Source organism: Saimiri boliviensis, chromosome 6, assembly GCF_048565385.1.
Source record: "Saimiri boliviensis isolate mSaiBol1 chromosome 6, mSaiBol1.pri, whole genome shotgun sequence".
Classification (NCBI taxonomy): domain Eukaryota; kingdom Metazoa; phylum Chordata; class Mammalia; order Primates; family Cebidae; genus Saimiri; species Saimiri boliviensis.
Genome location: NC_133454.1, coordinates 125,350,256 through 125,377,294, shown reverse-complemented (window position 1 = coordinate 125,377,294; position 27,039 = coordinate 125,350,256). Strand labels below are relative to the sequence as shown.

At 55.0% G+C, this 27,039-nt stretch overlaps 4 protein-coding genes across 9 annotated transcripts; 2 read left to right on the top strand and 2 right to left on the bottom strand.

Annotated features, from left to right (window-relative positions):
- Window positions 1–5,110: 5,110 nt before the first annotated feature.
- Window positions 5,111–13,875, top strand: FOSL1 (FOS like 1, AP-1 transcription factor subunit). Its single transcript, XM_003937715.4, has 4 exons — window positions 5,111–5,287; window positions 8,522–8,719; window positions 11,474–11,581; window positions 12,827–13,875. Exons 1-4 carry the CDS (start codon window positions 5,189–5,191, stop codon window positions 13,235–13,237), a joined length of 816 nt encoding a protein of 271 aa, XP_003937764.1. The 5' UTR covers window positions 5,111–5,188; the 3' UTR covers window positions 13,238–13,875.
- A 581-nt stretch (window positions 13,876–14,456) lies between these two features.
- On the bottom strand, window positions 14,457–15,508 carry CCDC85B (coiled-coil domain containing 85B). The gene has a single exon (XM_010348345.3). The coding sequence runs from the start codon at window positions 15,306–15,308 to the stop codon at window positions 14,700–14,702; it is 609 nt and encodes a 202-aa protein (XP_010346647.2). The 5' UTR covers window positions 15,309–15,508; the 3' UTR covers window positions 14,457–14,699.
- Window positions 15,509–17,269: 1,761 nt separating this feature from the next.
- Window positions 17,270–23,719, top strand: FIBP (FGF1 intracellular binding protein). 3 transcript variants are annotated; one of them, XM_074401723.1, is made up of 11 exons: window positions 17,273–17,482; window positions 17,684–17,882; window positions 18,080–18,206; window positions 19,726–19,826; window positions 20,719–20,873; window positions 21,185–21,293; window positions 21,374–21,437; window positions 21,713–21,799; window positions 21,880–21,977; window positions 22,579–22,690; window positions 23,487–23,719. In XM_074401723.1, the coding sequence occupies exons 1-10, from the start codon at window positions 17,398–17,400 to the stop codon at window positions 22,646–22,648; spliced, it is 1,095 nt and encodes a 364-aa protein (XP_074257824.1). In that variant the 5' UTR covers window positions 17,273–17,397; the 3' UTR covers window positions 22,649–22,690; window positions 23,487–23,719. The 3 variants fall into 3 exon arrangements, 2 of the variants coding, with proteins under 2 accessions (XP_074257824.1, XP_003937761.1); XM_003937712.4 differs by having other exon boundaries at window positions 17,277–17,482; window positions 20,719–20,852; XR_012518207.1 differs by lacking the exons at window positions 22,579–22,690; window positions 23,487–23,719 and having other exon boundaries at window positions 17,270–17,482; window positions 21,681–21,799; window positions 21,880–21,968.
- CTSW (cathepsin W) lies at window positions 22,695–27,008 on the bottom strand. 4 transcript variants are annotated; one of them, XM_003937714.4, is made up of 10 exons: window positions 26,889–27,008; window positions 26,544–26,628; window positions 25,442–25,555; window positions 24,301–24,455; window positions 24,097–24,193; window positions 23,934–24,014; window positions 23,719–23,844; window positions 23,481–23,545; window positions 23,199–23,399; window positions 22,698–23,117 (listed from the first exon to the last, which is right to left on the bottom strand). In XM_003937714.4, exons 1-10 carry the CDS (start codon window positions 26,973–26,975, stop codon window positions 23,007–23,009), a joined length of 1,122 nt encoding a protein of 373 aa, XP_003937763.1. In that variant the 5' UTR covers window positions 26,976–27,008; the 3' UTR covers window positions 22,698–23,006. The 4 variants fall into 4 exon arrangements, with proteins under 4 accessions (XP_074257821.1, XP_074257823.1, XP_003937763.1 ...); XM_074401722.1 differs by lacking the exon at window positions 26,889–27,008 and having other exon boundaries at window positions 22,697–23,117; window positions 26,544–26,754; XM_074401720.1 differs by lacking the exons at window positions 26,544–26,628; window positions 26,889–27,008 and having other exon boundaries at window positions 22,695–23,117; window positions 25,442–25,916.
- Between the last annotated feature and the right edge of the window lie 31 nt (window positions 27,009–27,039).

Below are 27,039 nucleotides of genomic sequence, written 5' to 3'. Positions count from 1 at the left end.
CGACAGAGTGAGACTCCATCTCAAAAAAGAAAAAAACAAAACAAAACAAAAAAAAAAAAGAAAGGAAAACATATCCACATAATAACTTGTACAGAAATGTCCATAACAGCATTATTCATAATAGCCAAACAGTGCAACTATGCTATGTCCATCAACTTATGAATAAATAGTTGTATATACTCAGCCAAAAAAATGAGCAAAGTACTGATACAGACTATACCATGAATGAGCCTTCATATGTTATGCTGGCCGGGTGCAGTGGCTCACACCTGTAATCCCAACAGTTTAGGAAGCTGAGGTGGGAAGATCACCTGAGGTCAGGAGTTTGAGACCAGCCTGGCCAACCTGGTGAAACCCCATCTCTACTAAAAATACACAAATTAGCCAGGTGTGGTGGCAGGTACCTGTAATTCTAGCTACTCAGGAGCCTGGGGCAGGAGGATCACTTGAAACCCAGGAGGCAGAGGTTGCAGTGAGCTGAGATTGTGCCACTGCACTCCAGTCTGGGTGACAGAGCGAGACTCCATCTTAAAATAAAAAAAATAAAAATAAAAATAAAAAAGACAGAGAGAAAATATTATGCTAAGTAAAGAAGTCAGACACAAAAGACCACATAATGTATGAGTCCATTTACTTGAAATGCCCAGAATGGGCAAATCCATAGAGACAGGAAACAAATTAGTGGATACCAGGGGATGAGGGAAGGGGGAAATAGGGACTGATTGCTCCATAGGTATGGGGCATTTTTCTGGAGTCATGAAGTTTTGAAACTAAAGAAAGGTGGTGGTGGTACATTGTGAATGTAATAAATGCCACTGAAGTGTACACTTTAAAGTAGTTGTTTGTTACACAAATGTAATCTCAAGTAAAAACATAAACTTCAAAGGCCAGGAGTGGTGGCTCACGCCTGTAATCCCAGCACTTGGTGAGACGCAGTCAGGCAGATTGCCTGGGTCTAAAAAAATTAGCTGGGCATGGTGGCATGTGCCAGTAGCCCCGGCTACTCGGGAGAATGAGGAGGAAGGACTGCTTGAGCCCAGAAGATTGAGACTGCAGTGGGTTGCGACCCTGCCACTGCTCTCCAGCCTAGACATCAGAGTGAGACCCTATCTCAAAACAAACAAACAAAAACAATGTAAACTTCAATTAAAAAGTGAATAGAAACGGATAAACATAAATATCACCTCCAACGCCCTGGCCACACTGAGAACCCATGGGGTGCCAAGTCTCCTTTCCTTCACTGCAGTCCCAAAAGGCGGGGATTCTCTGGTGCTCAGAAAGGGGAAGGGACTGAGCCAGTCTTAGAGGGCCACCAAGGCACGGTGGCATGGTCTTTCAGGCCTCCCTGCCCCCAAACTTCCAGCGATGGCTGTGGCCCCCTGGGGTTCTCTCCTGGCCTCCACTGGGTGGAATATGGTGAGGTCAGAGGCCAGGAACGTTTCTACGGCCACAAGGCGGGGGTTAGTGACTGAGGAGGTTGGAATGTGCTCCCTCTGAAAGGACCTCCTTGTGGCTCCAGTGACGGTTAGAGCAGGAAGAGACTTTCAAAGTCATGTAATCACATACACACACCCAGACCTGAGCCTCTGCTCCCTCAGCTGCCCCAGTGACTCCAGCATCCACTGCTTAAGGTGCAGGGTGATGTTTCTGGAGCAGGCAAGTGAATGCAGTCAAGGCTGACTTGTGTCATCCCTCCCCTGGCTACCTGTGTCACCCTTGACCTGTCCAGCCTGGGCTCTGCCGAGGAGTTGGGACATCGGGGTGTGTGTGTGTGTGTGTGTGTGTGTGTGTGTGTGTGTGTGTGCATGGGCACATGTGTGTGCATATGTCCTGTATGAGTGCCTTCACATGTGGTCAGTCCCAAAGACTCTCATCCCTGGGGCTTTTAATTAACATGCAAATTCGCCGGGCGCGGTGGCTCAAGCCTGTAATCCCAGCACTTTGGGAGGCCGAGGTGGGTGGATCACAAGGTCGAGAGATCGAGACCATCCTGGTCAACATGGTGAAACCCCGTCTCTACTAAAAGTGCAAAAAATTAGCTGGGCATGGTGGTGCGTGCCTGTAATCCCAGCTACTCAGGAGGCTGAGGCAGGAGAATTGCCTGAGCCCAGGAGGCGGAGGTTGCGGTGAGCCGAGATCGCGCCATTGCACTCCAGCCTGGGTAACAAGAGCGAAACTCCGTCTCAAAAAAAAAAAAAAAAAAAAAAAAAAATGCAAATTCATTTTCACTACAATTTGTCAAATTATTTTATTTATTTATTTATTTTGAGACAGGGTTTCGCTCTTGTTGCTCAGGCTGGAGTGCAATGGCATGACCTTGGCTCACTGCAACCTCTACCTCCTGGATTCTATCGATTTGAGGAGGCAGAGGTGGCCTGGTGGCACATGCCTATAATCCCAGCTACAGCCTCAGCCTCCTAAAGTGCTGGAATTACAGGTGTGAGCCACTGCGCTGGCATTTTTTTTTTTTTTTTTTTTTAGGTGGAGTCTCACTCTGTCACCCAGGCTGGAGTGCAGTGGCACGATCTCAGCTCACTACAACCTCCGCCTCCCAGGTTCAATCGATTCTCTTGCCTCAGCCTTCTGAGCAGCTGGGACTACAAGTGCACACAATCATGCCCAACTAATTTTTAGTAGAGATGGGGTTTCACCATGTTGGCCAGGATGGTCTATAAACTCCTGACTTCGTGATCCACCTCCCACAGTGCTGGGATTACAGGCGTGAGCCACCATGCCTGGCCCCTGACTTTTTATTCCAAAACTAGCTAGGGTAATTCTTACTCTGTGCTGCGGTAAGCATGTGACATGATTTCTGTCCTCCAACAATCCTGAGATAGTTACATTATGTCTCCATTTCACAGATGAAGAAACAGAGGCTCTGAGAGATTGTGGGCCTCATCTAGGTCACACAACTGGTGAGCAGCCTAACCACGTTCAAACCCGGACCCCAGAGCTGTCTGACCCCGGCATGTATGTTCTGTCCATGGGTCACACTGCCTCAAAAACACTCTCCTCTCCTGCCTCTCTCTCTCTCTCTCTCTCTCTCTCTCTCTCTCTCTCTCTCACACACACACACACACACACACACACAAACACAAAGATGATGACGGCAAGAGGATGACAAGAACACTGGGTAGAGCAAAGGCGAAGGAGAAGCACCAGGCTCCTAACCACTTTCTGAGCTCACAACACTTTACAGCTTACAAAGCACTTTCACATCTGTGATCTCATTTGATCCCACAACAGCTCCATGAGATCAGCAGGGAGGCCCAAGTGAGGGAAGGTGACCTGCCCAGTGTCACACAGACAGAAAATGGTAGCTCTGGGACTAGAACCCCAGCCCCAAACTGGCCTTCCTGGCTCAAAGTCCTGAGTGCACCCACAGACTGCTGGCCTGTGTTACCAAGGAAGGTAGCCCAGAGGGCAAAGCTAGAGCTGATGAAATGGAAGGACCGTGGAGAAGCAGGAAAGCCTAGCCCTCTTGATTTATTTACTTTAAGTCTTGCACTGTCCACCAGTCTGGAGTGAAGTGGCAGAGTCACAGCCCACTGCAGCCTCAAACTCCCTGGCTCAAGCCATCCTCTCACCTCGGCCTCCAGAATAGTTGCGACCACAGGCAGTCATACCACCATGTCTGGAAAAGTTTTAAATTTTTGGTAGAGATGGAGTCTCAAATGGTCCTCCGCCTTGGCCTCCCAAAGTGCTAGGATTACAGGCATGAGCCACTGTACCCGGCCCCAGCCCCCTTTCTGTAGCTGTGTGAAAACTGGCAGCTCAGTACTCCATCTGGGCCTCAGTTTCCTCATCTGTTAGATGGAAGAAATCAGAGAAGCAGCTTTGGATGGTGCTCAGCACTAATGTTCTGCATGTGCGACAAGGTTTCTGTGAAGCCATAAGGGCTTTAAAAAATCTTGGCCGAGCCTGGGCTTGGAGCTCCCACTGCTGTGATTTGGCAACCTGTGTCAGCTACTCACTTAGTAACCTGGAACAACTCATTTCAGCATCTCTCAGCCTCAGTTTCCCCACCTGTAAAACAGGGATGAGGATGGTGCCTGCCTCCCATTTGGCCATGGCCTCACATTCACACTCACCTTTGACATACTCTCCAGACTAAACTGATGGCCACACAGTCTCCAAAAGGCACTGACAGTAAAGAAGATGGCGTTTATCAGACCTCAGGACACCTGTAGTGGCCCTGAATTAAAGTTGTCACAGCTTCTGAAATTAATCTGAGTGATACAATTATATTGCATTATATGTGTGGTTAGTTCAAAGCATTACTTCATCATAAACATTCAAAATATATCACCCAGCCTGGGCAACACTGCGAGACCGCATCTCTACAAAAAACACAAAAATTAGCCCGGCATGGTGGCGAGTGCCTGTAGTCACACTGACTTGGAAAGGGCGCTGAGACAGGATGATCCCTTGAGCTCAGGAAGTTGAAGCTGCAGTGCGCGGAGATCGCGCCACTGCACTCCAGACTCGGTGACAGAGACCCTGTCTCAAAAATATAAAGTAAAATAAAATAAAATGTCACCATTTTTGTAACCCTCGTTTATCATTTATTCACTTTTCATATACTCGAAGTCTTAAAACAAGGCCAGTGGAAAGATCTCCACGAAGCTTTGGGTGGCGGTTGGCGTGGCTCCTGGAGACGTGATTATTTATTTTTTATTTTTATTTTTGTCTTTTTGTTTGTTTGTCTTATTATTATTATTATTATTATTGAGACGTGTTTATTTCGTGCTATTTTGTCGGAGCAGAAACGGAGGCCAACCCAGACCGCGAGAGGGCTGGGGCGTGGCGCGGGCTCAGGCAGGTGCGTCAGTCCGCGGGGGAACCCGGGGCTCCACCTGGGCGCGGCGAGGAAGTTGCACCATGTATGGGCAGCTACGTCAGGGGGGCGGGCCCGCCGCCGCCGTGGGACGCGGAGCCGGCCCCTAAGCCGGTGAAAAAGCGGCCGCCGGGCTAGGGGAGGCGTCACCAAGTTTGAGACCGACGGGCCTCGGCGGCGCGTCTCAGGGGTGGAGCCTGGAGGTGACCGCGCCGCTGCAACGCCCCCACCCCCCGCGGTCGCAGTGGTTCAGCCCTAGAACTTTTCATTCATAAAAAGAAAAGACTCCGCACAGCGCGGGTGAGTCAGAAACCAGCAGTCGCGGACCCCACGGAGCCGCCAGCCTCGGGCATGTTCCGAGACTTCGGGGAACCCGGCCCGAGCTCCGGGAACGGCAGCGGGTACGGCGCCCCGGCGCAGCCCCCGGCCGCAGGGCAGGCGGCCCAGCAGGTGAGTGGGGTCAGACGCCGGGGGTCTCCGGGAGGACTGCGCGTGGGAGGCCGGGGTCAGCTCCCGCACGCTCCGGGACTGGAGCCGCGAACAGGAATCTGGGCCGGGCTGGGGGCCGGGGCGACGATCCTGCCCCTTCGCCGTCTGGGGCCAGTTTCCCCCACCGCGCAGTCGGGGTCACCCAGATCCGCGAGCCTCCCTTCTCCTAGCTGTCCCCTTGTCCCTCGGCGCGCGCGTCCGTCCCTCCGTCTCCGCGCCCGCTCTCTCGCCTCCTGCCCACCTCTGACTTGTGCGTCCCCCTTGCCTCGGAAGGGGCGTAGGCGCCTGGGTTGGCCCGGCCCTGACGGGTCGGAGGGTCTCTTCGCCTCGGGCTGAATTCCTGGGCTCTGGAGCCTGGGTCCGGGCAGAGACGTCCCCACACAGGAGGGAAGCGGGATCCGTCGGGAGAGCAGCGGGGCCAGGGTGGGAGTCTCGGCCCCGTCTGCCACCGTCCGCGTGTCCGTCCGCCTGTCTGTCCTTCGCCCCTCCGTCGCCAAGTCCCTGTCGTTTCTGGGCTAGGGGAGCCCAAGGGGGCCGCGGCAGTGGAACCTTCCAGGTCCCGGGAGACCGGCCCTCGACCCCGTTGCTGAATGCGGCTAATAGAGCCCGCGAGGTTCCGGGACTTGCGCGGGGTCAGGCTGCGGGCAACTCCCGCGACCCACTCTCGCCCCCGAAAAACGGCGCCCGCTGCCCACCGGGGGTACCCGGGAGGCTGCAGGTGTCTGTTTCCTATCGAGGGGCTGCGAGCACGTGTCGACAGGGGCGTCCGTTCCGCCGAGTCACGGCGGCCGAGTCACGGCGGCTGAGTCACCCGGAGCGCCCCTCCCTTCCTGGCCCGGGCCCGGACAACCTCGGGAGCGGGAGATGCCGCCGGCGGTGCCTCGAACCCGGAACTGGGGTCACTGGGCCGCCGGGCCCGCAGCGATTGGGCTCGGGCTACCGCTGTCGGGACTTGCCTGGGCTTGTGGGAAGCTTCCCGGACGACCGGGAACCCACACCCAGGGCACAGCAGCAGAGCTCGAACCCACGTCTCCCAGAACACTGAGCCCCATCCCAACCCACTCCTCTGATAGCTGGCTAATAGAACGGTCGCAGGGACGTCGTGCTGGGTGCTTGCCACATCACTTGCCGTATTTCACAGAATCGAAGCCCTCATGGATTTAAGACCCCATTACTTTATGCCACTAATGTTCTCTCTTTCTTTTACTTTTCTTTTCTTCTTCTTCTTCTTCTTCTTCTTCTTTTTTTTTAAACAGGGACTCCCTCTCTGTTGCCCAGGTTGTAGTGCAGCGGCACAATCAGAGCTCACTGCAGCCTCAACCTCCTGGGCTCGACTGATCCTACTGGGATCCTAGCTGGGAGGCAACCTGGCCACAGGCACGCACCACCACACCCAACTAAGTTTTAAAATTTTTTTAGAAATAAAGTCACACTGTGTTGGCTAGTGTGACCTGGAACTCCTGAGCTCAACTGATCCTTCCACCTCAGTCTCCCAAAGTGCTGGGTGTGAGCCACCATGCCTAGCCCACTAAAATTTTTAAATTGCCAATTAAACTATGATTTCACACCTATTAAAGGGTACTTCTTAGCATCAATGAAATCCTGTAATCCTCACCTGTAACACTATTAAAAATGAGGAAACTGAGGTACATGAAGGTTAAGTAACTTGCCCATGGTCACACAGCCAGTAAGTGGCTGAGGGCTGAGATTAGAATTGAGACAGCCTCTCATGCCAGAATGCCTATCATCTCCACTTTGGGAGGCTGAGGTGGGAGGATTGCTTCAGCTGGAGTTTGAGACCACCCTGGGCAACCTAGTGAGACCCTATCTCTACAAAAAATTTTAAAAAGTTAGCCAGGCTGGGCATGATCGCTCACACCTGCAATCCCAGCACTTTGGGAGGCCAAGGCAGGCAGATTGCCTGAGGTCAGGAGTTCAAGATCAGTCTGGTCAACATGGTGAAACCCTGTATCTACTAAAAATACAAAAACTAACCAGGCACAGTGGTGGGCACCTGTAGTCCCAGCTACTCAGGAGGCTGAGACAGGAGAAACGCTTGATCCCCGGAGGTGGAGGTTCCAGTGAGCCAAGATTGTGCCACTGTACTCCGGCCTGGGTGACACAGCAAGACTCCGTCTCAAAAAATAAAAAATAAATTAGCCAAATGTGGTGGTGCACACTGGTAGTCCCAGCTATTTGGGAGGCTGAGGTGGAAGGATTGCTTGAGACTGCAGCTCACTGCACTCCAGCCTGGGTGACAGAATGAATGAGACCCTGTCTCAAGAAAAAAAAAAAAAAATGGAATAGCCTGAACCCAGAGCAGTGAATCTTTCCTGCCTCAGCCCCTCTGCACTGGGCACCTGCCACTTACTAGACTGTCACACACATTCTCACACCTGATTCTCACAGTCATCCCCTGAGTTGGGAGCTGTAATTATCCTCTTCATGCAGATGAGTGCAGGAGTGGGTAAGAGCCTAGCTGCTGGGCTCAAATCCCATTTCCTACTCACTGGCTCTGTATCTGTGGACAACTGTTCTCCCGTCTGAAAATGAAGTTACTATGCCAGGCGTGGTGGCTCACACCTGTAATCCCAGCACTGTGGGAGGCCGAGGCAGGTGGATCACCTGAGGTCAAGAGTTCAAGATCAGCCTGGCAAACATGGTGAAATCCTGTCTCTACTAAAAATACAAAAATTAACTGGGCATGGTGGTGCATGCCTGTAATACTAGCTACTTGAGAGGCTGGGGCAGGAGAATGGCTTGAACCCTGGAGGCAGATGTTGCAGTGAGCTGAGATTGTGCCACTGCACTCCAGCCTGGGCAACAGAGTGAGACTCCATCTCAAAAAAAAAAAAAAAAAAAAAAAAAGAAGAAAGAAAATGAAGACACTATTGTGCCAATTATATGAGTCAGTATTTGTACAGTGGTTAGGACAGTTCCTGGAAGTTCATACTTTATAGATGTTAGCTCTGATGGGGAAATAGAGGCACAGAGAGATTATGTGACCTGCCCAAAGTCATACAGCTTATGAGTAGGGATTTGCCACCATGTCAGACTCTGACTGCCAAGCTGTGCTCTTTCTGTTCCCAGAGCTCGCCAGTACTTTGAAGGTAGACGGCAGTGTAGCCTCTGCCCAGTGGGAGCCCCTCAATCCACATGGACCTCATCTGTGGCCTTCCATTTCTTATCCCATAGAAGTTCCACCTCGTGCCAAGCATCAACACCATGAGTGGCAGTCAGGAGCTGCAGTGGATGGTGCAGCCTCACTTCCTGGGGCCCAGCAGTTACCCCAGGCCTCTGACCTACCCTCAGTACAGCCCCCCACAACCCCGGCCAGGAGTCATCCGGGCCCTGGGGCCGCCTCCAGGGATACGTCGAAGGCCTTGTGAACAGGTAAGGCACAGAGGCATTGCAGTGGTTCCAGCTGCTCCTGGGAGTGCTAGGATATGGAGAAGCTCTTGCCGGACAGAAGAGTACAGATTTAGGAGGGGCGAGGGTAGGCTGCAAGTGACTACTGCCCAAGGCCAAAAGTGATAGGAGCCCAAAGTGGAGGCCCAGAGGGTAAAATCAGTCACTTCTGGATTAGGGAAAGCTTCCTGGAAAAGGTGGCATATTAGTTTAGAAGGATGGGTAGGACTGGCAGAGGCAGAGATGAAGGAAAGGACATTCCAGGTAGAGGGGATAGCAGGATCAAGGATGGAGGTGGAGGTGAGAACATGTAAGATGTGCACATGGAATGGTGAGGGGGTGTCTACCTGCTCATGTGCATAGATGGGGCGCTTATGTTGCCTGGAAGAGAACAGGAAGAGGGTTCCCTTCAGCTACTCCCTCAGTCTCAGTTTCCCTGTCTCATTTAATCCTCACAAAATCCCTCTGGGGAATGTACCTGGTTTTCCCCATCTTCTACCAAGGAAATGAAGGCATACAGTGAGTAATGATATAGGACTGGTCTTGGCCCCAGGTCTATCGAACTCTGAAGTCAGATCCAAACCACCAAGCCAGCGCTGGGTACAGTAGCTCATGCCTGTAATCCCAGCAATTTGAGAGATCTAGGCGGGAGGATTGCTTGAGGCCAGGAGCTGAAGACTAGGCTGGGCAACATAGAGAGACCCTGTCTCTACCAAAAATAAATAAATAAATCACCAAGCCACTCAGTCTCACTGGGAGCTAACAGAAGATTCGAAGCAGAGGTAACTGAGAACTCTTGGCTCCCCAAGGCCCTTATCAAAATAAGTAAGAGATAGAGAGTCTTTAAAGGAGAGGCTCATCTTTCCCCTCCCTGGGGCATTTTGGTGGAGGAGACTCCAGGGGATGAGGTTACAAAGCTTGCTCTGCAGGCTGGGTAGAGGATGGGAGAGAGGTTAGGGCCCTGGGAAAGATGAAAGATCAGCCAAGGACAGCTTTCCCAGAACAGAATGTCTGGCCTTTGTGGTGAGAAGGGACCGTGGTGTGAGCCACAGAAGCGGGCCAGGGGTAACCCCTCTTGTATGTCCTTCTTTCAGCCTGGTCCTGAGGGTGACCTTTTGATCCTGGGTTCTCCCAGGTAGGTCTGTAAGCTGTGAGTTGGATCATTTCTGCGAAATGGTCTCCCTCACCTGGCTTGTCACTCAGTATAGAATACAGTCAGTAGGTTCTAAGTTCTGGTCTGGAACCAGGAGCAAGTTATCCTCCCCGGGCTTCAGTTTTTCATGGAAAGTTGGGTTACGAATCTGTATTAAGGCCAGGCGTGGTGGCTCACGCCTGTAATCTTAGCGCTTTGAGAGGCCGAGGTGAGTGGATCACCTGAGGTCAGGAGTTCAAAACCACTCTGACCAACAAGGTGAAACCTCGTCTCTTAAAAAAAAAAAAAAAAGAATCTATGTTAAAGAAAAAAAAAAAAAAAGTCTGGGTGTGGTGGCTCCCGCCGGTAATCCAAGTATTCTGGGAGGCTGAGGCAGGAGGATCCCTTGAGCCCAGGAGTTCCAGACCAGCCTGGGCAACACAGTAAGACCTGTCACTACAAAAGAAAAAGATGCCGAGCATGGTGGCTCATGCCTGTAATCCCAGCACTTTGGGAGGCCAAGGCAGGTGGATCACCTGAGGTCAGGAGTTCGAGACCAGCCTGGTCAATATGGTGAAACCCTGTCTCCACTAAAAATACAAAAATTAGCCACATGTGGTGGTACATGCCTGCAGTCCCAGCTACTTGGGAGGCTGAGGCATGACAATCAGTTGAACCCAGTAGGTGGAGGTTGCAGTGAGCCGAGATCAGGCCACTGTACTCCGGCCTGGGAGAGAGTGAGACTCTGTCTGAAAAAAAAAGGCTGGGTGCAGTGGCTCATGCCTGTAACTCCAGCACTTTAGGAGGCTGAGGCTGCTGGATCACTTGAGGTCAGCAGTTCGAGAGCAGCCTGGCCAACCTGGTGAAACCCAGTGCATACTAAAAATTCAAAAATCAGCCACAATCATGGTGCACATTTGTAGTCCCAGCTACTCAGGAAGCTAAGGCAAACAGGAGAATTGCTTGAACCCAGGAGATAGAGGTTCCAGTGAGCCAAGATCGTGCCACTGCACTCCAGCCTGGGCAACAAAGCAAGACTCAAAAAAAAAAAAAAAAAAAAAAAGTTTCTGTTCTGCATATTCTCAGTGAAAAAACAAGAATCTATGTAAAGTACTTAGCTGGCACATAGTAGGTTTCCAACGAATTGCAACTTAATCCGCAACACTCATGAGCCCCTCCTAGTGCTTACAGCTCATGGGGTAAGAGGAGACTTGGTTGTCCAGAGATGCAGAAGGATGAGGGTGCTGCAAAGAGGGGGCTGCGGAGGAAAGGTCACTTCTGGCTGGGGAATAAGAGGGCTTCCTGGAGGTGGGAGCATCTTAGTTGAGTCCTAGGAGATGAGGAGGGTTACGGTTTATGGAGGGGGAGGACATTATGGGAGAGGAATGCGCCCTAAAGCTAGGTGTGAGGAGGAAATTTGACCAATCCAAGAAGACAGTGCCTCATTGCAGGGAACCGGTTGGGTGCAGTGATCCCTAAATCACAGGCGGAGGGGGCCCCTGTGTTGCCATGACCTCTGCCAGGGTCCTACCACTGGGCCACCGTGAGGGGTGAGTTCCAGGCAGCCAATGGCCCAGGGTTCTCCTCACTGCTCTTCTCACCCCCAGATCAGCCCAGAGGAAGAGGAGCGCCGCCGAGTAAGGCGCGAGCGGAACAAGTTGGCTGCGGCCAAGTGCAGGAACCGGAGGAAGGAACTGACCGACTTCCTGCAGGCGGTGAGCACAGGCCCTGGCCCACCAAGCTCAGAGGGACCCCATCTCCCGGGAGGCCCCAGAGCCCCAGTATATGTAGCTCCCTCCCCACCAATCCTTGCTCCTTGTCCGAAGGGCAGTCCCTGGGGGAAAGGATGAGGAAAAATCAATTAAAAATTGGCTGCAGTTGGGCTGGGCACAGCGGCTCACCCCTGTAATGCCAGCATTTTGGGAGGCCACAGTGGGTGGATTGCCTGAGGTCAGGAGTTCGAGACCAGTTTGAACAACATGATGAAACCCCATCTCTACTTAAAAAAAAAAAAAAAAAAAAAATTAGCCAGGCGTGGCAGCAGAGGCTGAGTCAGGAGAATCACTTGAACCTGGGAGGCAGAGGTTGCAGTAGTTCACGCCTGTAATCCCAGCACTTTGGGAGACCGAGGTGGGCGGATCATGAGGTCAGGAGTGCGAGACTAGCCTGGCAAATATCATGAAACCCTGTCTCTACTAAAAGTATAAAAATCAGCCAAGTGTGGTGGCATGTGCCTGTAGTGCCAGATACTTGGGAGGCTGAGGCAGAAAAATCGCTTGAACCAGGGAGGGGGAGGTTGCAGTGAGCCCAGTGAGCCAAGACCACGCCATTGCACTCCAGTCTGGGTGACAGAGTGAGGCTCCATCTCAAAATAAAAGAAAAAACAAATTGACTGCAGCAGGTCTCACTTGTAGCAGAGCAGAGCTGAAGCTCAGCCAGCAATCTCTTTTTTTTTTTTTTTTTTTTTTTTTTTGAGATAGAGTCTTGCTCTGTCGCCCAGGCTGGAGTGCAGTGGTGTGATCTCGGCTTACTGTAACATTTGCCTCCCAGGCTCAAGCATTTCTCCTGCTTCAGCCTTCTGAGTACCTGGGACTACAGACACCCACTGCCCCACTCGGCTAATTTTTGTATTTTCAGTAGAGACATCGTTTCGCTATGTTGGCCAGGCTAGTCTCGAAATGGCCTCAAGTGATCCGCCCACCTTGGCCTCCCAAAGTGCTGGGATTACAGGCCTGAGCCACCGCCTGGTGCCAGCAATCTCCTAAAACGCCTGGGCCTGATGGGAGTCGTGCCCATTTTCTCCCAGGCGCTCATGGGAGTTGCAGTACAGACTTGCTAGAGACTCTCCATCACCCCCAACCCCCCACTGCCAAGCCCAGCTCCTCAGAACCCTGAGTTCAAACATCTGAGGCTCTGGGGTATTCAGCCCTCACCTTCCTGACTCCTCTCCTGATCTACAGGAGACTGACAAACTGGAAGATGAGAAATCCGGGCTGCAGCGAGAGATTGAGGAGCTGCAGAAGCAGAAGGAGCGCCTGGAGCTGGTGCTGGAAGCCCACCGACCCATCTGCAAAATCCCTGAAGGAGACAAGGAGGGGGACACAGGCAGTACCAGGCGCACCAGCAGCCCGCCAGCATCCTGCCGCCCTGTACCTTGCATCTCCCTTTCCCCAGGGCCTGTGCTTGAACCTGAGGCACTGCACACCCCCACACTCATGACCACACCCTCCCTAACTCCTTTTACTCCCAGCCTGGTCTTCACCTACCCCAGCACTCCTGAGCCCTGTGCCTCAGCTCATCGCAAGAGTAGCAGCAGCAGCGGAGACCCATCCTCTGACCCCCTTGGCTCCCCAACCCTCCTTGCTTTGTGAAGCACCCTAACCATTGTCTCCTCCCCTTCCCCCACCAGTCCAGCTGGCCTGGATGGTATCTCACACCCAACTCCAGCAGTTTCTTCTCCATCCCTCTAATGAGACTGATCATATTGTGCTTCACAGTAGAGCCAACTTGGGGCCACCAAAGCTGCCCAGTTTCTCTAGAGCTGGCTTCTCTAGCACAATTTGCACTAAATCAGAGACAAAGTATTTCCCATTTGTGCCAGAGGAATCCTGGCAGCCCAGAGACTTCGTAGATCTATAGAGGTCCTCTGGAGCCCTAACACCTTCCAGACCACTGCCACATTTTCCATCACCCTTTCTCTTCCTGCGATCCACCCAACCCTATCCCCGACAGAAGGTGCCACTTTACCCACCTAGAACACTAACTCACCAGCCCCACTGCCAGCAGCAGCAGATGATTGGACCAGGGCATTCTGCCGGTCCCTCCTGAACCACACAGCTCAGGAGGCGCCCAAGATTTCGGTGATGAGCTGATCTGCAGATCTCAGCTCTGAGAAGCCTTTAGCTCCAGGGGAATCCAAGCCTCCATAGCGAGGGCAGCTGCTATTTATTTTCCTAAAGAGAGTATTTTTATACAAATCTACCAAAATGGAATAAAAGGCTGGAAGCTGTGGCTTGGGTGCCTCACTGGACCCAGAGGCTAACGGGAGTGTATCTGGAGCCCTAGGTCCCAGCCGTAGCACTACAGACTCACTGCATGACCTTGGACAAATTCTTTGATATTTTTGGACTTTGTCTTATCTGACAAGTGGGGCTACATCGGCTCGGCCCCATCTCCAGGACTGAGAGGAGAGAGTCCTCTGGCGTAAAAGCAAAGAGGCTTGTCCCTCTCCCCGTCGGGGCCCAGAGTGCTGCTGCCTGTACCTTCTGGGGGTGGGGTGGGGGGTTGCGCTGTTATGCCCCTTCCAGCCTCAGAGGAGGCAGCCGACTGGTTCTAGGTCCCCAGCACCTGCTTCCTGCCCCATTGTCTTGGACAGGAAGGAGCCGGGAAGGGAGCTGAAGCCACTTCAGGGGCCGGATTATGGCGGGTCCCGGCACCCGATCGGGGAAGTCTGGTTTACCACTGGCTAGAGGTAATGGGGGGGATCATTAGTTCTACAGGCCCTCTGGATGGGAATGGTACCCTGTTTCAGTGCCCCACCCTTGCCCCAACCCCAGCGAATACCAAACAGACGCTGCCCAGGCCAAGGGCTCCGCTTCCGTCCTGGTTTATTACCCCAATCCAACCCCCAGCACGTCCCTCCACTCCAGCCTTCAGTCCCCCTGCTGCCCTGCCAGCAAGAGCGAGGGGCCCTCCTCGGTGTCAGGATTTCTCAGTCCATGCCAGTGGGCCCCTCCTGCGCAGCCAGGACGGCGTCCAGGTCCGGCGGTTCACAGCAGTCCCAGGGCTCGGGGAGCAATCAGGGCGGGCGTCGGCGTGGAGGAAGCAGCGCCTTCAGTCATCGGGGGAACAGGCCAGCGGCAACTGATCCGGACTGCCCACGCTGCCGGTGCTGGAGCTTCCATCGCCTAGGTCGCGGGGCCCACAGGGGGGCAGGGCAAGCTCGGGTGCTGGCCCGGCGCCTGAGCCCCCCGCGCCTCCAGGGCCGCCGCGGGGACCCCACTCCTCGCCCAACGCCAGGCAGAGCTCCTTAAGCGCCAGGTTCTCCCGCAGCAGCTCCTCCTGGCGGCCCTCCAGCTCGGCCAGCTTCTGCCAGCAGCCGCCCAGGTCCTCGCGCACTGCCCGGGATGCTTGGGTCCCGAAGAGCTGCCACTGGCGCGCGGCGCGCCGCCCGCGCTGCCGCTCGGAGTCCAGGAAGCAGCAGAGGTCGCGCAGCTCACGGTTTTCTGCCTGCAGGCGCCTGTTGAGCTGCTTGAGCTCGCGGATCTCGCCCAGGTGGCCCTGCAGCTGCCGATTCACCTCCTGCATGAGGCGGCCGCGCTGCACCAGTGCCGCCAGGCGCGCCGCCTCCTCCCGCCGCAGGCGCCGCACCAGCTCTTCCTTGCCTAGCGCCGCCATCTCCTCGTCCGTCAGCTCCTCCAGGCCGCCTGCCTCGGCCTCCATGGCTGGTCAGGCCGCTGGAGCATCGCCCGCCCGCCGCCGCAGCCCAGGAGCCCCAAGTCGGGCCCGGCGCCGCTCAGGCTCGGGCTCCGGCTCCGGCTCCTCGCGCGGCTGGCAGTGGCCGAGGCAGCGTAGGCTGCTGCAGCTACCTGGGCTGGGCACGCGGCGGGGCGCGCGCGCCGGGGCGGAGCCGCATGACGTTATGGAAGGACGACCAATCCGGTGAAACGCCGCCCCCCGGAAAGGGGCGGGGCCTGAGCTCAGAGGGCCCCCTTCCTCAACTACTCCGGGTGTTACTGACTCTCGATGTCAAGGTACCCTCGCGTCATCGCCCTCCGCAATTGGTCTGAAGCCGAAACTGGGCGCTTCGAACCGCCAAGTTCCAGATCTCCCTAAGCTCGAGCTTAGGCCTCTCGGCTCTTGTGAGAACCAAGATGCAGGCGTCTGCCCCCTGACTCCCGCTTATGCCCGACGGAAGTCAGAGGGACCGGTCTCCAGTCCCTCATTACCTTTGGTCAAGTTCCGAAGTCTTGGCTCACTGAGGATCGCTCCCGGTTCCTCGGAAGCCTGAGTCCAAACGTCCTAGCTCACCATTAGACTACTCACCCTCCCAGGGAGCGTTTCCTGCCTTGGGGGAGGAACATACAGGATTCGTTTGCTCAATAAACGTGTTTTATGTGCAAGCCCCATGCAAAAATAGATTTAACCAAAATACTGATTCCGTCCTCAAGGAGGTCGCAGTCTGGGGAGACAAGCTGTGTTAAGCAAGAAACAAATGGGGGGTGGGGAGTATGGTCTGAGGGTCCTTAAGTGGGTTCTCAAAAGAGATGCTATCCAAGAGGCTCTGGTAGATGCCCAGGACTTTGCCAAGAGCTATTTCAGGGAGAGAGAACAGCATGGTGAAAAGCACCGGTGCCTGAAAGAGCCTAGCTGCTTTAGGAACAATGAGGATAGCTTGATGATTTTTGAAAAGCCGATCTGTGCAGAAAATGCTGAGAGAGTGAGGCTTCAAGGGCAGGCAAAAGCCAGATTCTTAAGAACTTTCAGTACTAGGTTGGAGCGTTTCCAAAGGCCAGTAAGGATGTTAAGAGAGTAACATTTGAAAATATGCATTTAAAAAGATTGGGCTGCTCTGTGCGGGCCGGATCCTGCGGGGAGGCGACACAGGCAGGGAGATGAGAGCTAAGCAGAAAGACGGCTGGGGCAGCATCCGTGGCGGTGGGGGGGACAGATACTGGGACTATTCCTGAGGCAAATCAGCCCAACCGAATGTGGAGAGGAGTCTGGGAGAACGCCCAGGTTTCTCGCATGAAAACTGGTGGATGTTAGGCTTGTCACTGAGACAGGGACGCAGGAAAGAAACAGATGGGGAGAGAGAAAGGGCTGGCTGGAGTATGTCGAGCTTTTGAGGGGCTTACGGGAAGAGAGAGTGGACAGACTTGGCCGATGGGCGGCCCCTCCGGATGTGGACTTCCAGGAAGAGCTCCGAGGGCAGAATTAAAGACGTCAGTAGCTCCTGGGGGTGCGGGTGTGGTTAAAACCAAGTTGGAGGCAGGTGCCCCAAGCCCAGGAGAGGTGCTTATGCACAGGATGGACAGAGGGGTCTCCAGCAAGAGCCCGAGGAAGTCGGGCCGTACACCCCTTTTGCGGAGAAGAGATTTAGGATAGAGCCCTGTGAAACTCCTAACTTCGGGATACAGGTCAAACTTAGGCGGTCCCAAAAAGGGCAGAGGAGGTGGGAGAAAAGCCAGGAGGAAGTGAGGGGAGAGGTTGCGGGGACCGGGGAGACGAAGAGGAGGCACTCCCGGCAGACGCGCTCCGGCAGCCGGCTTGGGGACGACAACCCGCCGGGGCCCGGGACTCCCCCTCCCGGCGGGAGGAGGCGCTGCCCCTCCGCGCAGGCCGCCCCATCTCTTCCCTCACCGCTCCCTCCGCGTCCCCGCTCTCATTGGCTGTGTCCCGGAAGTGATCCTCTGCTGGGTCCGGGTGCCCGGAGCGGAATGTCAGCGCTCCCGGAAGTGGCCCGGAGGCGGCGCGCCAGGCCCTAGCAGTCCTCTGTCCTGCTCGGGGCGCTGCGGCCCCGGGCGTCGCCATGACTAGCGAGCTGGACATCTTTGTGGGGAACACGACACTCATCGACGAGGACGTGTATCGCCTCTGGCTAGATGGCTACTCGGGTCCGTGAGGAGCATGTTGGGGAGCCCGTCCGCGGAGCGATTGTTTTGAATTGGAGGCAGGGCGGGGCTTGGACTTGGGCATCATTTAGGGAACTGGGCAGCTGCCTGGGAATAAAGGGTTTTATAATGATCGGGGGTGGAATCCCTGAAGGGCCTCTGGCGTCGGCAGGGCGGGGCCTGATGCAAGCCCACACTTTCCAGTGACCGACGCGGTGGCCCTGCGGGTGCGCTCGGGAATCCTGGAGCAGACGGGCGCCACGGCAGCGGTGCTGCAGAGCGACACTATGGACCACTACCGCACCTTTCACATGCTGGAGCGGCTGCTGCACGCACCGCCCAAGCTACTGCACCAGCTCATCTTCCAGATCCCGCCCTCCAGGCAGGCACTACTCATCGAGAGGTGCTCACCCTGTGGGATGGGGGGCACGTCAACCGGTCTGACTGTATATCCATTTTGCGTGCTGAAACAGGCCCAGGGAGGGATGGGACTTACCTAGCCATCAGAAAGTTGAGAGCAGAAGGGGTCAGACCCGGGCCCTGCCAGGCCCCCTTTCCTCTCTTTTATGGAGGGTTAGTGGTGTTCTCTGACTCCACAAGGTACTATGCCTTTGACGAGGCCTTTGTTCGGGAGGTGCTGGGCAAGAAGCTGTCCAAAGGCACCAAGAAAGACCTGGATGATATCAGCACCAAAACAGGCATCACCCTCAAGAGCTGCCGGAGACAGGTGGGCACTGCACCCATACGGGCCTGACATCCCATCTGTACCTCACTCCCTCCCGTTGGCCACTGCTGCAGCTCCAGCCTCTGGTTGTGGCAGCAGCTTCATACCTAGCCTTCTCCCCCTTTCCCCTTTTGCCCCTTCTTAATCATTTTTTTTCTTTTTTTGAGACGGAGTTTCGCTCTTGTTACCCAGGCTGGAGTGCAATGGCGCAATCTCGGCTCACCGCAACCTCCGCCTCCTGGGTTCAGGCAATTCTCCTGCCTCAGCCTCCTGAGTAGCTGGGATTACAGGCACGCGCCACCATGCCCAGCTCATTTTTGTATTTTTAGTAGAGACGGGGTTTCAGCATGTTGACCAGGATGGTCTTGATCTCTTGACCTCGTGGTCCACCCGCCTCGGCCTCCCAAAGTGCTGGGATTACAGGCTTGAGCCACCGCGCCCGGCCCTGCCCCTTCTTTTTGTTTTATAACAGAGTCTTGCTCTGTCACCCGGGCTGGAGTGCAGTAGCATGATCTCGGGTCACTGCAACCTCCAGTCTCCTCCCCCGCCCCCAGTTCAAGCGATTCTCATGCCTCAGCCTTTGCAGTTGCTGAGATTCCAGGCTCCCGCCACCACACCTGGCTACTTTTTGTATTGCTAGTAGACGCAGAGTTTCACCATGTTGGCCAGGCTTGTCTTGAACTCCTGGCCTCAGGTGATTACCCGCCTTGGCCTCCCAAAGTGCTGTTGGGATTACAGGTGTGAGCCACTGTGCTCAGCTCCCTTTTGCCCCTTCTAAGCTATCCTGTACTCTATGGCCAGAGTGATCTTTCAGAAGCCCAGAGCTGACCTGAAAGTTTATCAGACCCCTGCTTATAAACTTCCACTGGCTCCCATTGGCTCCCGCTGCTCCCTGGGTAGTAGCTGCACTCCTTGGCCTTAACCTATGGACTGTCCTGTGATCTCATCCCTGCGGACCTTTCTAAGCTTACATTTCTCCAGCCCCAGGCTTTCCTTTACTCATGTTGCTTCTACCTGGAGGGTACTGTTCTTGGCAGTATCTACCCCTTGAAATCCAAGACGGGAGGTGAGATGCTACCTTCTCCACAGCCTTTTTGATATACCCGGAAGAAGTAACCCTTCTGGGCCTTTGATGCCTTTCTTTTTGTATCTCCTGTGAGCTTCCTGTATATAGCTTAGCATTTACTTATTTTTTTAGTTCCTGGGGCTTAGCCAGGAAAGTCTCTTCCAATTCAAACTCCTAAAGATCTAGAGAGCATGGTGCTTAAATGGGGTTGGATTTAGAGACAAGATTGAGTAAACATTTATCCAGGGCAAGATACAGCAGGAGCTGATAAGCATTTGAGTTGACAGCAAGTACTAATAACTAATAGTTGGTTGAAGGAATGACAAATGCTAAATCAGTCTCTGCTGACTGGATAGGTGGGTGGGTAAGGGAGAGATGTTCAAAAAGTGGTTTATTGGGTGAGCGACGCAGTGGGCACTCTGACCCCTCCTCTCTCCTACCCTAACTGCCCTGCAGTTTGACAACTTTAAGCGAGTCTTCAAGGTGGTAGAGGAAATGCGGGGCTCCCTGGTGGACAATATTCAGCAGCACTTCCTCCTCTCTGACCGGTTGGCCAGGTGAGGAGCTGCCACCTCCCCATCCTGCACACCACTTCCCTGCCCCAACCCTTCTGGCCTCCTCAGTATGCTGGGAGGATATTTATCCCACTTTTGGCCTCTACTTCTTTTGAGACAGAGTTTTACTCTTGTAAAACTGGAGTGCAATGGTGCAAGCTTAGCTCACTGCAACCTCCGCCTCCCAGTTCAAGCAGTTCTCCTGCCCCAGCCTCCCAAGTAGCTGGGATTACAGGCATGTGCCACCACACCTGGCTAATTTTTGTATTTTTAGTAGAGACAGGGTTTCACCACGTTGGCCAGGCTGTTCTTGAACTCCTGACCTCAAGTGAGCCACCCGCCTTGAACTCCTGACCTCAAGTGAGCCACCTGCCTTAGCCTCCCAAAGTGCTGGGATTACAGGCGTGAGCCACCACACCCAGCTTAGTCTGATCTTTGGACCATACTGACCTGGATTCAAAGCATGGTCCAGCAATTTCCAGTTGGGCTGTTGAAAGGTGCCACACTTAGGGAGTGCTTAGTAAAAGGTAACTGTTACCCTTATGGTCTCACACTGCCATTAGAAAACTTGAGCTGGCCAGGTGCAGTGGCTCACACCTGTAATTCTAGCACTTTGGGAGGCCGAGGTGGGTGGATCACCTGAGGTCAGGAGTTCAAGACCAGCCTGGCCATCATGGAGAAACCCCATCTTTAAATATACATAAAGAAAACTTGGGCTGGAAACTTCTCTTCGCATTGATGAGGAGGGGCATAGAGAGGTGACTTGAGACACATCACACAGTGATTTAAGGCAGAGAGAGGCCAGAATTCCGACACCCAGCTGAGGTTGCAGGTGGGAGCTGCTTCCTAAGAAGGAATTTCAAGCCCTGAGAGGACTGTCCTCTCTTCTGTGCAGGGACTATGCAGCCATCGTTTTCTTTGCTAACAACCGCTTTGAGACAGGGAAGAAAAAACTGCAGTATCTGAGCTTCGGTGACTTTGCCTTCTGCGCTGAGCTCATGATCCAAAACTGGACCCTTGGAGCCGTCGGTGAGGCCCCCACTGTCCCAGGTGCCTGGACACCTCCCCATCCTCAGGACCTGGTTCCCCACCAGTAGTTTCTCCCACAGGCCCCCAGTTCCCAGCATCCGCTGGTGTTCACGGCCCCCACCCAGGCTGCCCCGGCTCATGGGATGTTTTCCCCACACATGCCATGTCTGCAGACAAAGGTCCCATTGCCTCTGTGGCCCGGGGCATGTCACTCCCCCATCTCTGCCACTCCATTTCCTCTTCTGCCCCCTGGGGTGGCTGGTGAGGAAAGGCTGAGGCTATCAAGGGAGGGGTTTTTATCACCTACCCCAACTCCCTTCCTGGCCTCACAGACTCGCAGATGGATGACATGGACATGGACTTAGATAAGGAATTTCTCCAGGACTTGAAGGAGCTCAAGGTGCTAGTGGCTGACAAGGACCTTCTGGACCTGCACAAGAGGTGACCTTGTAGGGGGTCCTTGGGGCAGGGCCTGCAGTAGGGGCCCAAGTGGCTATAGGCATGACCCTGTCTCTCTGCAGCCTAGTGTGCACTGCTCTCCGGGGAAAGCTGGGCGTCTTCTCTGAGATGGAAGCCAACTTCAAGGTCTGTGGTCCCATCTAGCCTCTATCCCTTGGCATCTTCAGCCTCCAGATCACCACCCCTACCAGGCAGCTCTGCCCCTGCAGGGGACTGGCCGGCAGGTGGCAGTCCTGCTCCCTCTGGCGGCCGCAGAGGGGAGCAGCTCACAAACAATGGGGACTTGGTTGATGGAGGGAGGTGGATGGATCTGGGGAGGGACCTGCTCCTCCCCCAGCTTCTGTGCTCAGCTCCCAACTTCTGGGGCAGAAGGCAGAACTCCCAGGATCCCTGCCCCACAGAACCTATCCCGGGGGCTGGTGAATGTGGCCGCCAAGCTGACCCACAATAAGGATGTCAGAGACTTGTTTGTGGACCTTGTGGAGAAGGTGAGCTGTCATGCCCTCTGACCCCCAACCTGGCCTGTCCCCAGCCTGTACCAGTGCTAAGTATTCCCTTGGGCCCACAGTTTGTGGAACCCTGCCGCTCCGACCACTGGCCACTGAGCGACGTGAGGTTCTTCCTAAATCAGTATTCAGCGTCTGTCCACTCCCTCGATGGCTTCCGGTGAGCAACTCTGGCCTCCTGTCCAGCTTGGCCTTGCCCCAGCCAGCCATCTCCAGGGACTTGCCTCCTACAGACTCAGGGTTCCCCATTCTGCTGACCCAGGGGTGGGGGAAAGTCTCTGGACCAAAGCTCTGGCTCCCCATCTTAGAAGGCTGTGTGATTGCTGGGCACGATGGCTCATACCTGTAATCCCAGCACTTTGGGAGGCCGAGACAGGCAGATCATGAGGTCAAGAGTTTGACCAACATGGTGAAATCCCATCTGGCACCCATAATTCCAGCTACTCAGGAGGCTGAGGGAGAATTGCTTAAACCCGGGAGGTGGAGGTTGCAGTGAGCCGAGATAACACCACTGCACTCTAGCCTGGGCAAGAGAGCAAGATGCCATCTCAAAAAAAAAAAAAAAAAAGCTGTGTGATTTGGGGCAGGTTTCTTAACCTCTCCATGCCTCGGCTTCCTCAGTGAGCTGGGGTTCATCATAAGAAGAACTGAAGCATTTTCTGAGGGCAAATTGAATGAAGGTGCAGAAAGTGTTCAGGGCACGGCCTCCCGCCATGGTGAATGTTGGGAAAACTGAGCTGTCACCGTTCCCGTTCTTACAGACACCAGACCCTCTGGGACCGCTACATGGGCACCCTCCGTGGCTGCCTCCTGCGCCTCTATCATGACTGAGACCCCTCCCACCACTGCACCCACACTGACAATAAAGTTGCCGTGAGTTTGGAGACTGGTCTTTGCTCTGGGGAGCAGGTGGGGGGCATGCAGATGTGCCTGTGTCTGTGTCTGAGCACCTGGTGTCAGTGTACAAGGATGGACATGCACAGCGGCCCCTTGGGAACCGGGACATTTTTCAGGGAATGGAGTCTATGCTTGACCCATCCACTAGAAGAGCCTACTCACAAGCCAGAGGTCTTGTCTTGGTTTATTCAGGCCATATTGAGAAGATTGGGAGGATGGGCAAAAACCTGGGGATGGGGGCTGGCGAGGAGGCAGTTGGCCTGACAGGACAGAGCTGAGGGGCCAGGTGGGTTCAGGGAGGGCAAGATAATTGGGGCTTCACATTCGGTTTTTGCACGCGGGCAGTGACAGGGTACTTGGTGATGCCGCAGGTATTGCTCCCTCGGTGCAGCCGGAAATAGCCCTAGGAGGTTAGGGGACATGGGGGCGGGCAGGTGGGAAGAGGCCTGTTCTGCGCCCCCCTCCACCCATAGATCACACTCACCTCCTCTCCCCACTGGGCCCCCCAGGAGTTCTTCAGGATCCAGTATGGGGTGGAGCGTGGATGCCGAGACGGGGATGAGACTGTCTCTGCCCCCATCCCCTCTGACTTGTCGCTGCCAAAACCCACCAGCAGGACACTGTGGTCCACAAACTGGGGGTCACAGGTGGTGGGACTGGCCTTGATCACACCTTTCTGGTATAGCTGCAGGGGGTGGGGGCCAAGGTACTGAGTGTGGGGCCAAGTCCCCTGTATGCCCCTCCCCCATCAGCTTCCCCATCCTACCTTCAGGTACTTCATGTTGATGGTCACCGTGATGGGGCCGTAAGTAGCCAGGTACTGGGCAATTCCTGGGGATGGGAGCATCATCAGACCCTTGCCACATGGGCACGTGGGTCTCTCTCTCGCTCCTTCGCTCCATCCACCCTGTCTTGTCTCTATCTGTAGCCTGGTAGCCCAGCATGTCTGCCTCTGCCCTGTTGCCTGTCCCTCCCATCCGCCTGTGTCTCTGTCCTGCCCGCACTCTGCTCGTTGTCCGGCAGAAAGATGAAGTCCTGGATCCAAGCCACCTTGTTGGACGTCTTGGCGTGGCATCTGTGGGGTCTGAAGTTGGCCCGGAACGGGTAGTCCCTTTCACTGGCCACGCCGCCTACAGATAAGCAAGACAAGGAGGGGGCTCTGATCCTGCCCACCCCGTGATCAGGCAGATGTCCAGAGTGGCAGGCGTTGTGCACTCACTGTTGTTGAGGACAGTTAAGAATGCTTCCCAGACGTAGCCTCCATAGCAGCCATTCCCACAGCGGCCGCAGTCCAGCAGCTCTGGTGTAAGAAGGGACAGTGTGGGTGACCAGGCCCCTAGGCCTCCCTCGTCTGTCACACACGAGCCCTCTCCCAGCCCTACCCTGTACAGAGACGTTCACGAACTTCAAGAAATTGATGCCCCACAGTGCCTCGATGTTGCCTGCCGCTGCCATGGCCCAGCAGCAATTGCAGTTTCCCTGGAGGGTGAGAGGGTAGGGCAGGGCTAGGTGTTCGGGCCCCATCCCTCTCCTTCCCACCACTAAGCTGAATTGGAGCGAGCTGGGTGAGAACCAGAGGCAGATACCTGGTTCCTGATGGATGAGATGGCGCCGGCTACCTTCCGCCAGTCGCAGGTGTGAGGCACTGACTCCTCTGGCTCTTCAGGCCCTACCACTCTGCCCATGCCAGGGACCCCTCCAGCTGCCCTCCGATGCCCATAGAGCTGGCCAAACTCCTCCTCTGGGGAACAGACAGGGCCACTGAGGTCTCTGTTTTGACTGCTTCTCCCTGTTCTCCCACTCCCACTCCAGCCCTTGGCCATTTTTGTCCCATAATGCCCTGAGGGGCAAAAAGGCAAGGATGGGGGCCGTGGTGGCTCACGCCTGTAATCCCAGCACTTTGGGAGGCCGAGGTGGGCGGATCACTTGAGGTCAGGAGTCCGAGACCCCATCTCCACAAAAAAAATACAAATATTTGCTGGCTGTGGTTGTGCAGGCTTGTAGTCCTAGCTACTTAGAAGGCTAAGAGGTGGGGAGAGGCCGGGTGCGGTGGCTCACGCCTGTAATCCTAGCACTTTGGGAGGCCAAGGTGGGTGGATCACGAGGTCAAGAGATCAAGACCATCCTGGTCAACATGGTGAAACCCCATCTCAACTAAAAATATAAAACATTAGCTGGGCATGGTGGCGCGTGCCTGTAATCCCAGCAACTCAGGAGGATGAGGCAGGAGAACTGCCTGAACCCAGGAGGCGGAGGTTGCAGTGAGCCGAGACTGCGCCATTGCTCTCCAGCCTGGGTAACAAGCAAAACTCCGTCTCAAAAAGAAAAAAAAAAAAAAAAAAGAGGTGGGGAGAATCATGTGAGTCTAGGAGGTGGAGACTAAGTGAGCTGAGATTGCACTGTTGCTCTCCAGCCTGGGCGACAGACAGAGAAAGACCCTGTCCTCAAAAAAAAGGCAGGGGTGGTGAGCCTAGAGGGGCTGGGCTCCCTGCTCGGTGCTTCCCTGCAGCTTCTACACTGGCCCCAAGGCTGGGCTGGGCTTGGTTGGAACACAGGGCTGCAGAGATTCTGCCCCTGCGCTGGGTGATTTGATGCCAGCACACAAGCCCCCAGTAGTAAGGGAAATGAATTTCCTTCCCTGGGAAGTGAAAGTTGAAGATCCGCTCAGTCCAGCTGCCAGTGTCCTTTCCCCACCTACCACCTACGGGCCAGGAGGGTTGATGGTACCTGTGAGGTCACTGAATGGAGTCACCCCAAACTCAGCTGTGCCAAAATCCTCCTCCTGCAGCTGCTGAGCCTGGGCCAGGTTGTGAGCAAAGATGTCCAGGCGGCGAGCGTGCTCTGGACCAAGAGGGAGTTGTCCTAGGCTGGCTCCCAGGCCCTCAGGGGCAGGAAGTAGCCGCTGGCTGGGCACCCTTCCACCCACACCCACCCATCCACACCCAGCTGAGCGCTGGCTCCTTTCCTGTAGCCCCCACAAGGCCCCACTGCAGACACCCAGGCCAAGGAAGTGGTTACCCAGCCCACCTAGGGTTAGGTTTTCCCCAGAGGCAGCGAGAGGACCATCTTCGGTCACCCTAGGTGGGCAGCCAGGCAAGGGGTCTGGTGGCAGTGACTCAAGGAAAGGGGGTGTGGTTGGAGACCAGTTTCCTGCCAGGCTGCCTCCTTTACACCTCCGACCACAGGAGGAGAGCTGGAACATGGCGGGGGTAGGAGACGACAGGGCACAGGCAGCGTGGGCTAAAAGTCACACACAGACCAGTCCCCTGTGAGAGAGCACAGCGAGAGGGCAGCGGCAGGGGTTATATCATGGGACAGAGAAGAAATCCCCAACTGGAGGACAAAACGGGTGTCCTGGGGTGTTTGCTGAATGAATGCATGACTAGGGGGTGGTCCCCTGCTCACTGCCTAGAACCATCGGGAAGTGACTGTGGAGCCAGGGGACCACACAGGACTAGGGCAGGACCCCACCACCTGCCACCGCCGCCCTCCAGATCCATAGCAAAGAATGATCCTGGATCCACTCGTGCCTTTGGGAAAACAGGGAGTACACCCCCTGTCCTGCTGAGTGGCCTTGGCCATGACTGTTCTCCACCTTGAGCTTTGATTTCTTGGCTGGGCACGGTGGCTGACGCCTGTAATCCCAGCCCTTTGGGAGGCTGAGGCAGGCGGATCACCCGAGGTTAGGAGTTCGAGAGCAGCCTGGCCAACGTGGTGAAACCCTGTCTCCACTAAAAATGAAAAAGTAGTGGGGCTACTCGGAGGCTGAAGCAGGAGACCCGCTTGAACCTGGGAGGTGGGGGTTGGAGATGTACGCGGCCTGTGATACCTTCTGGGGTCAAGTAACTCCGGTTGAACTGCCTCTGGAAAAACTTGAAGGCCTCTTTCAGCTCCAGCGGCTGGGGACCTAGATCCTGGCAAGGAGCCAAAGGTGGAGAGGGGCAGTGGGCAGAGGAATCATTTCGGGGACCCCACCTTCGCTCCCACCTGTGCAAGGACTGTGCTAGGGGACAGCCAGTTAGCTTTCTCTGTCTTCCCATGTGCCCTTGGGCACGTCAGCCCTCTCTCCAGCCTCAGTGACTCCCTCTGAAAAGTGGGAATGACAGGCCAGCTGTTTTTGAAGGGGTAACACCAGGTGTGGGACTGGCAGAGGTAAGGGTTTGGGAGCACTTACCTGGGCCGTAAGGGAGCCTCTGATGCCTTGGGCTAGGCCTGCCACCAGCAGGGCCAGGAGGCAGGAGGGATGGGCAGTCAGAGCCATGGCAGTGCAGTCTGAAGTGGTGTGGAGGCAGGAAGCCGTGCAGATGAAGGTAGAGGGTGTGAGG

Bases quoted from the DNA above. Each gene is read 5' to 3' on its own strand.
- FOSL1 (XM_003937715.4), top strand. From the start codon at position 5,189: ATGTTCCGAGACTTCGGGGAACCCGGCCCGAGCTCCGGGAACGGCAGC. The intron at 5,288-8,521 runs GTGAGTGGGGTC...CTTATCCCATAG, and splicing joins CAGGGCAGGCGGCCCAGCAG to AAGTTCCACCTCGTGCCAAG. The intron at 11,582-12,826 runs GTGAGCACAGGC...CCTGATCTACAG, and splicing joins TGACCGACTTCCTGCAGGCG to GAGACTGACAAACTGGAAGA.
- CCDC85B (XM_010348345.3), bottom strand. From the start codon at position 15,308: ATGGAGGCCGAGGCAGGCGGCCTGGAGGAGCTGACGGACGAGGAGATG.
- CTSW (XM_074401720.1), bottom strand. From the start codon at position 25,916: ATGTTCCAGCTCTCCTCCTGTGGTCGGAGGTGTAAAGGAGGCAGCCTG. The intron at 23,845-23,933 runs GTGAGTGCACAA...GCTTATCTGTAG, and splicing joins CTTAACTGTCCTCAACAACA to GCGGCGTGGCCAGTGAAAGG. The intron at 23,546-23,718 runs GTGCGGGCAGGA...TCCCATCCCCAG, and splicing joins TCTGCCGGACAACGAGCAGA to GAATTGCCCAGTACCTGGCT.
- FIBP (XM_074401723.1), top strand. From the start codon at position 17,398: ATGACTAGCGAGCTGGACATCTTTGTGGGGAACACGACACTCATCGAC. The intron at 20,874-21,184 runs GTGCCTGGACAC...CTGGCCTCACAG, and splicing joins TGAGGCCCCCACTGTCCCAG to ACTCGCAGATGGATGACATG. The intron at 21,800-21,879 runs GTGAGCTGTCAT...TTGGGCCCACAG, and splicing joins TTGTGGACCTTGTGGAGAAG to TTTGTGGAACCCTGCCGCTC.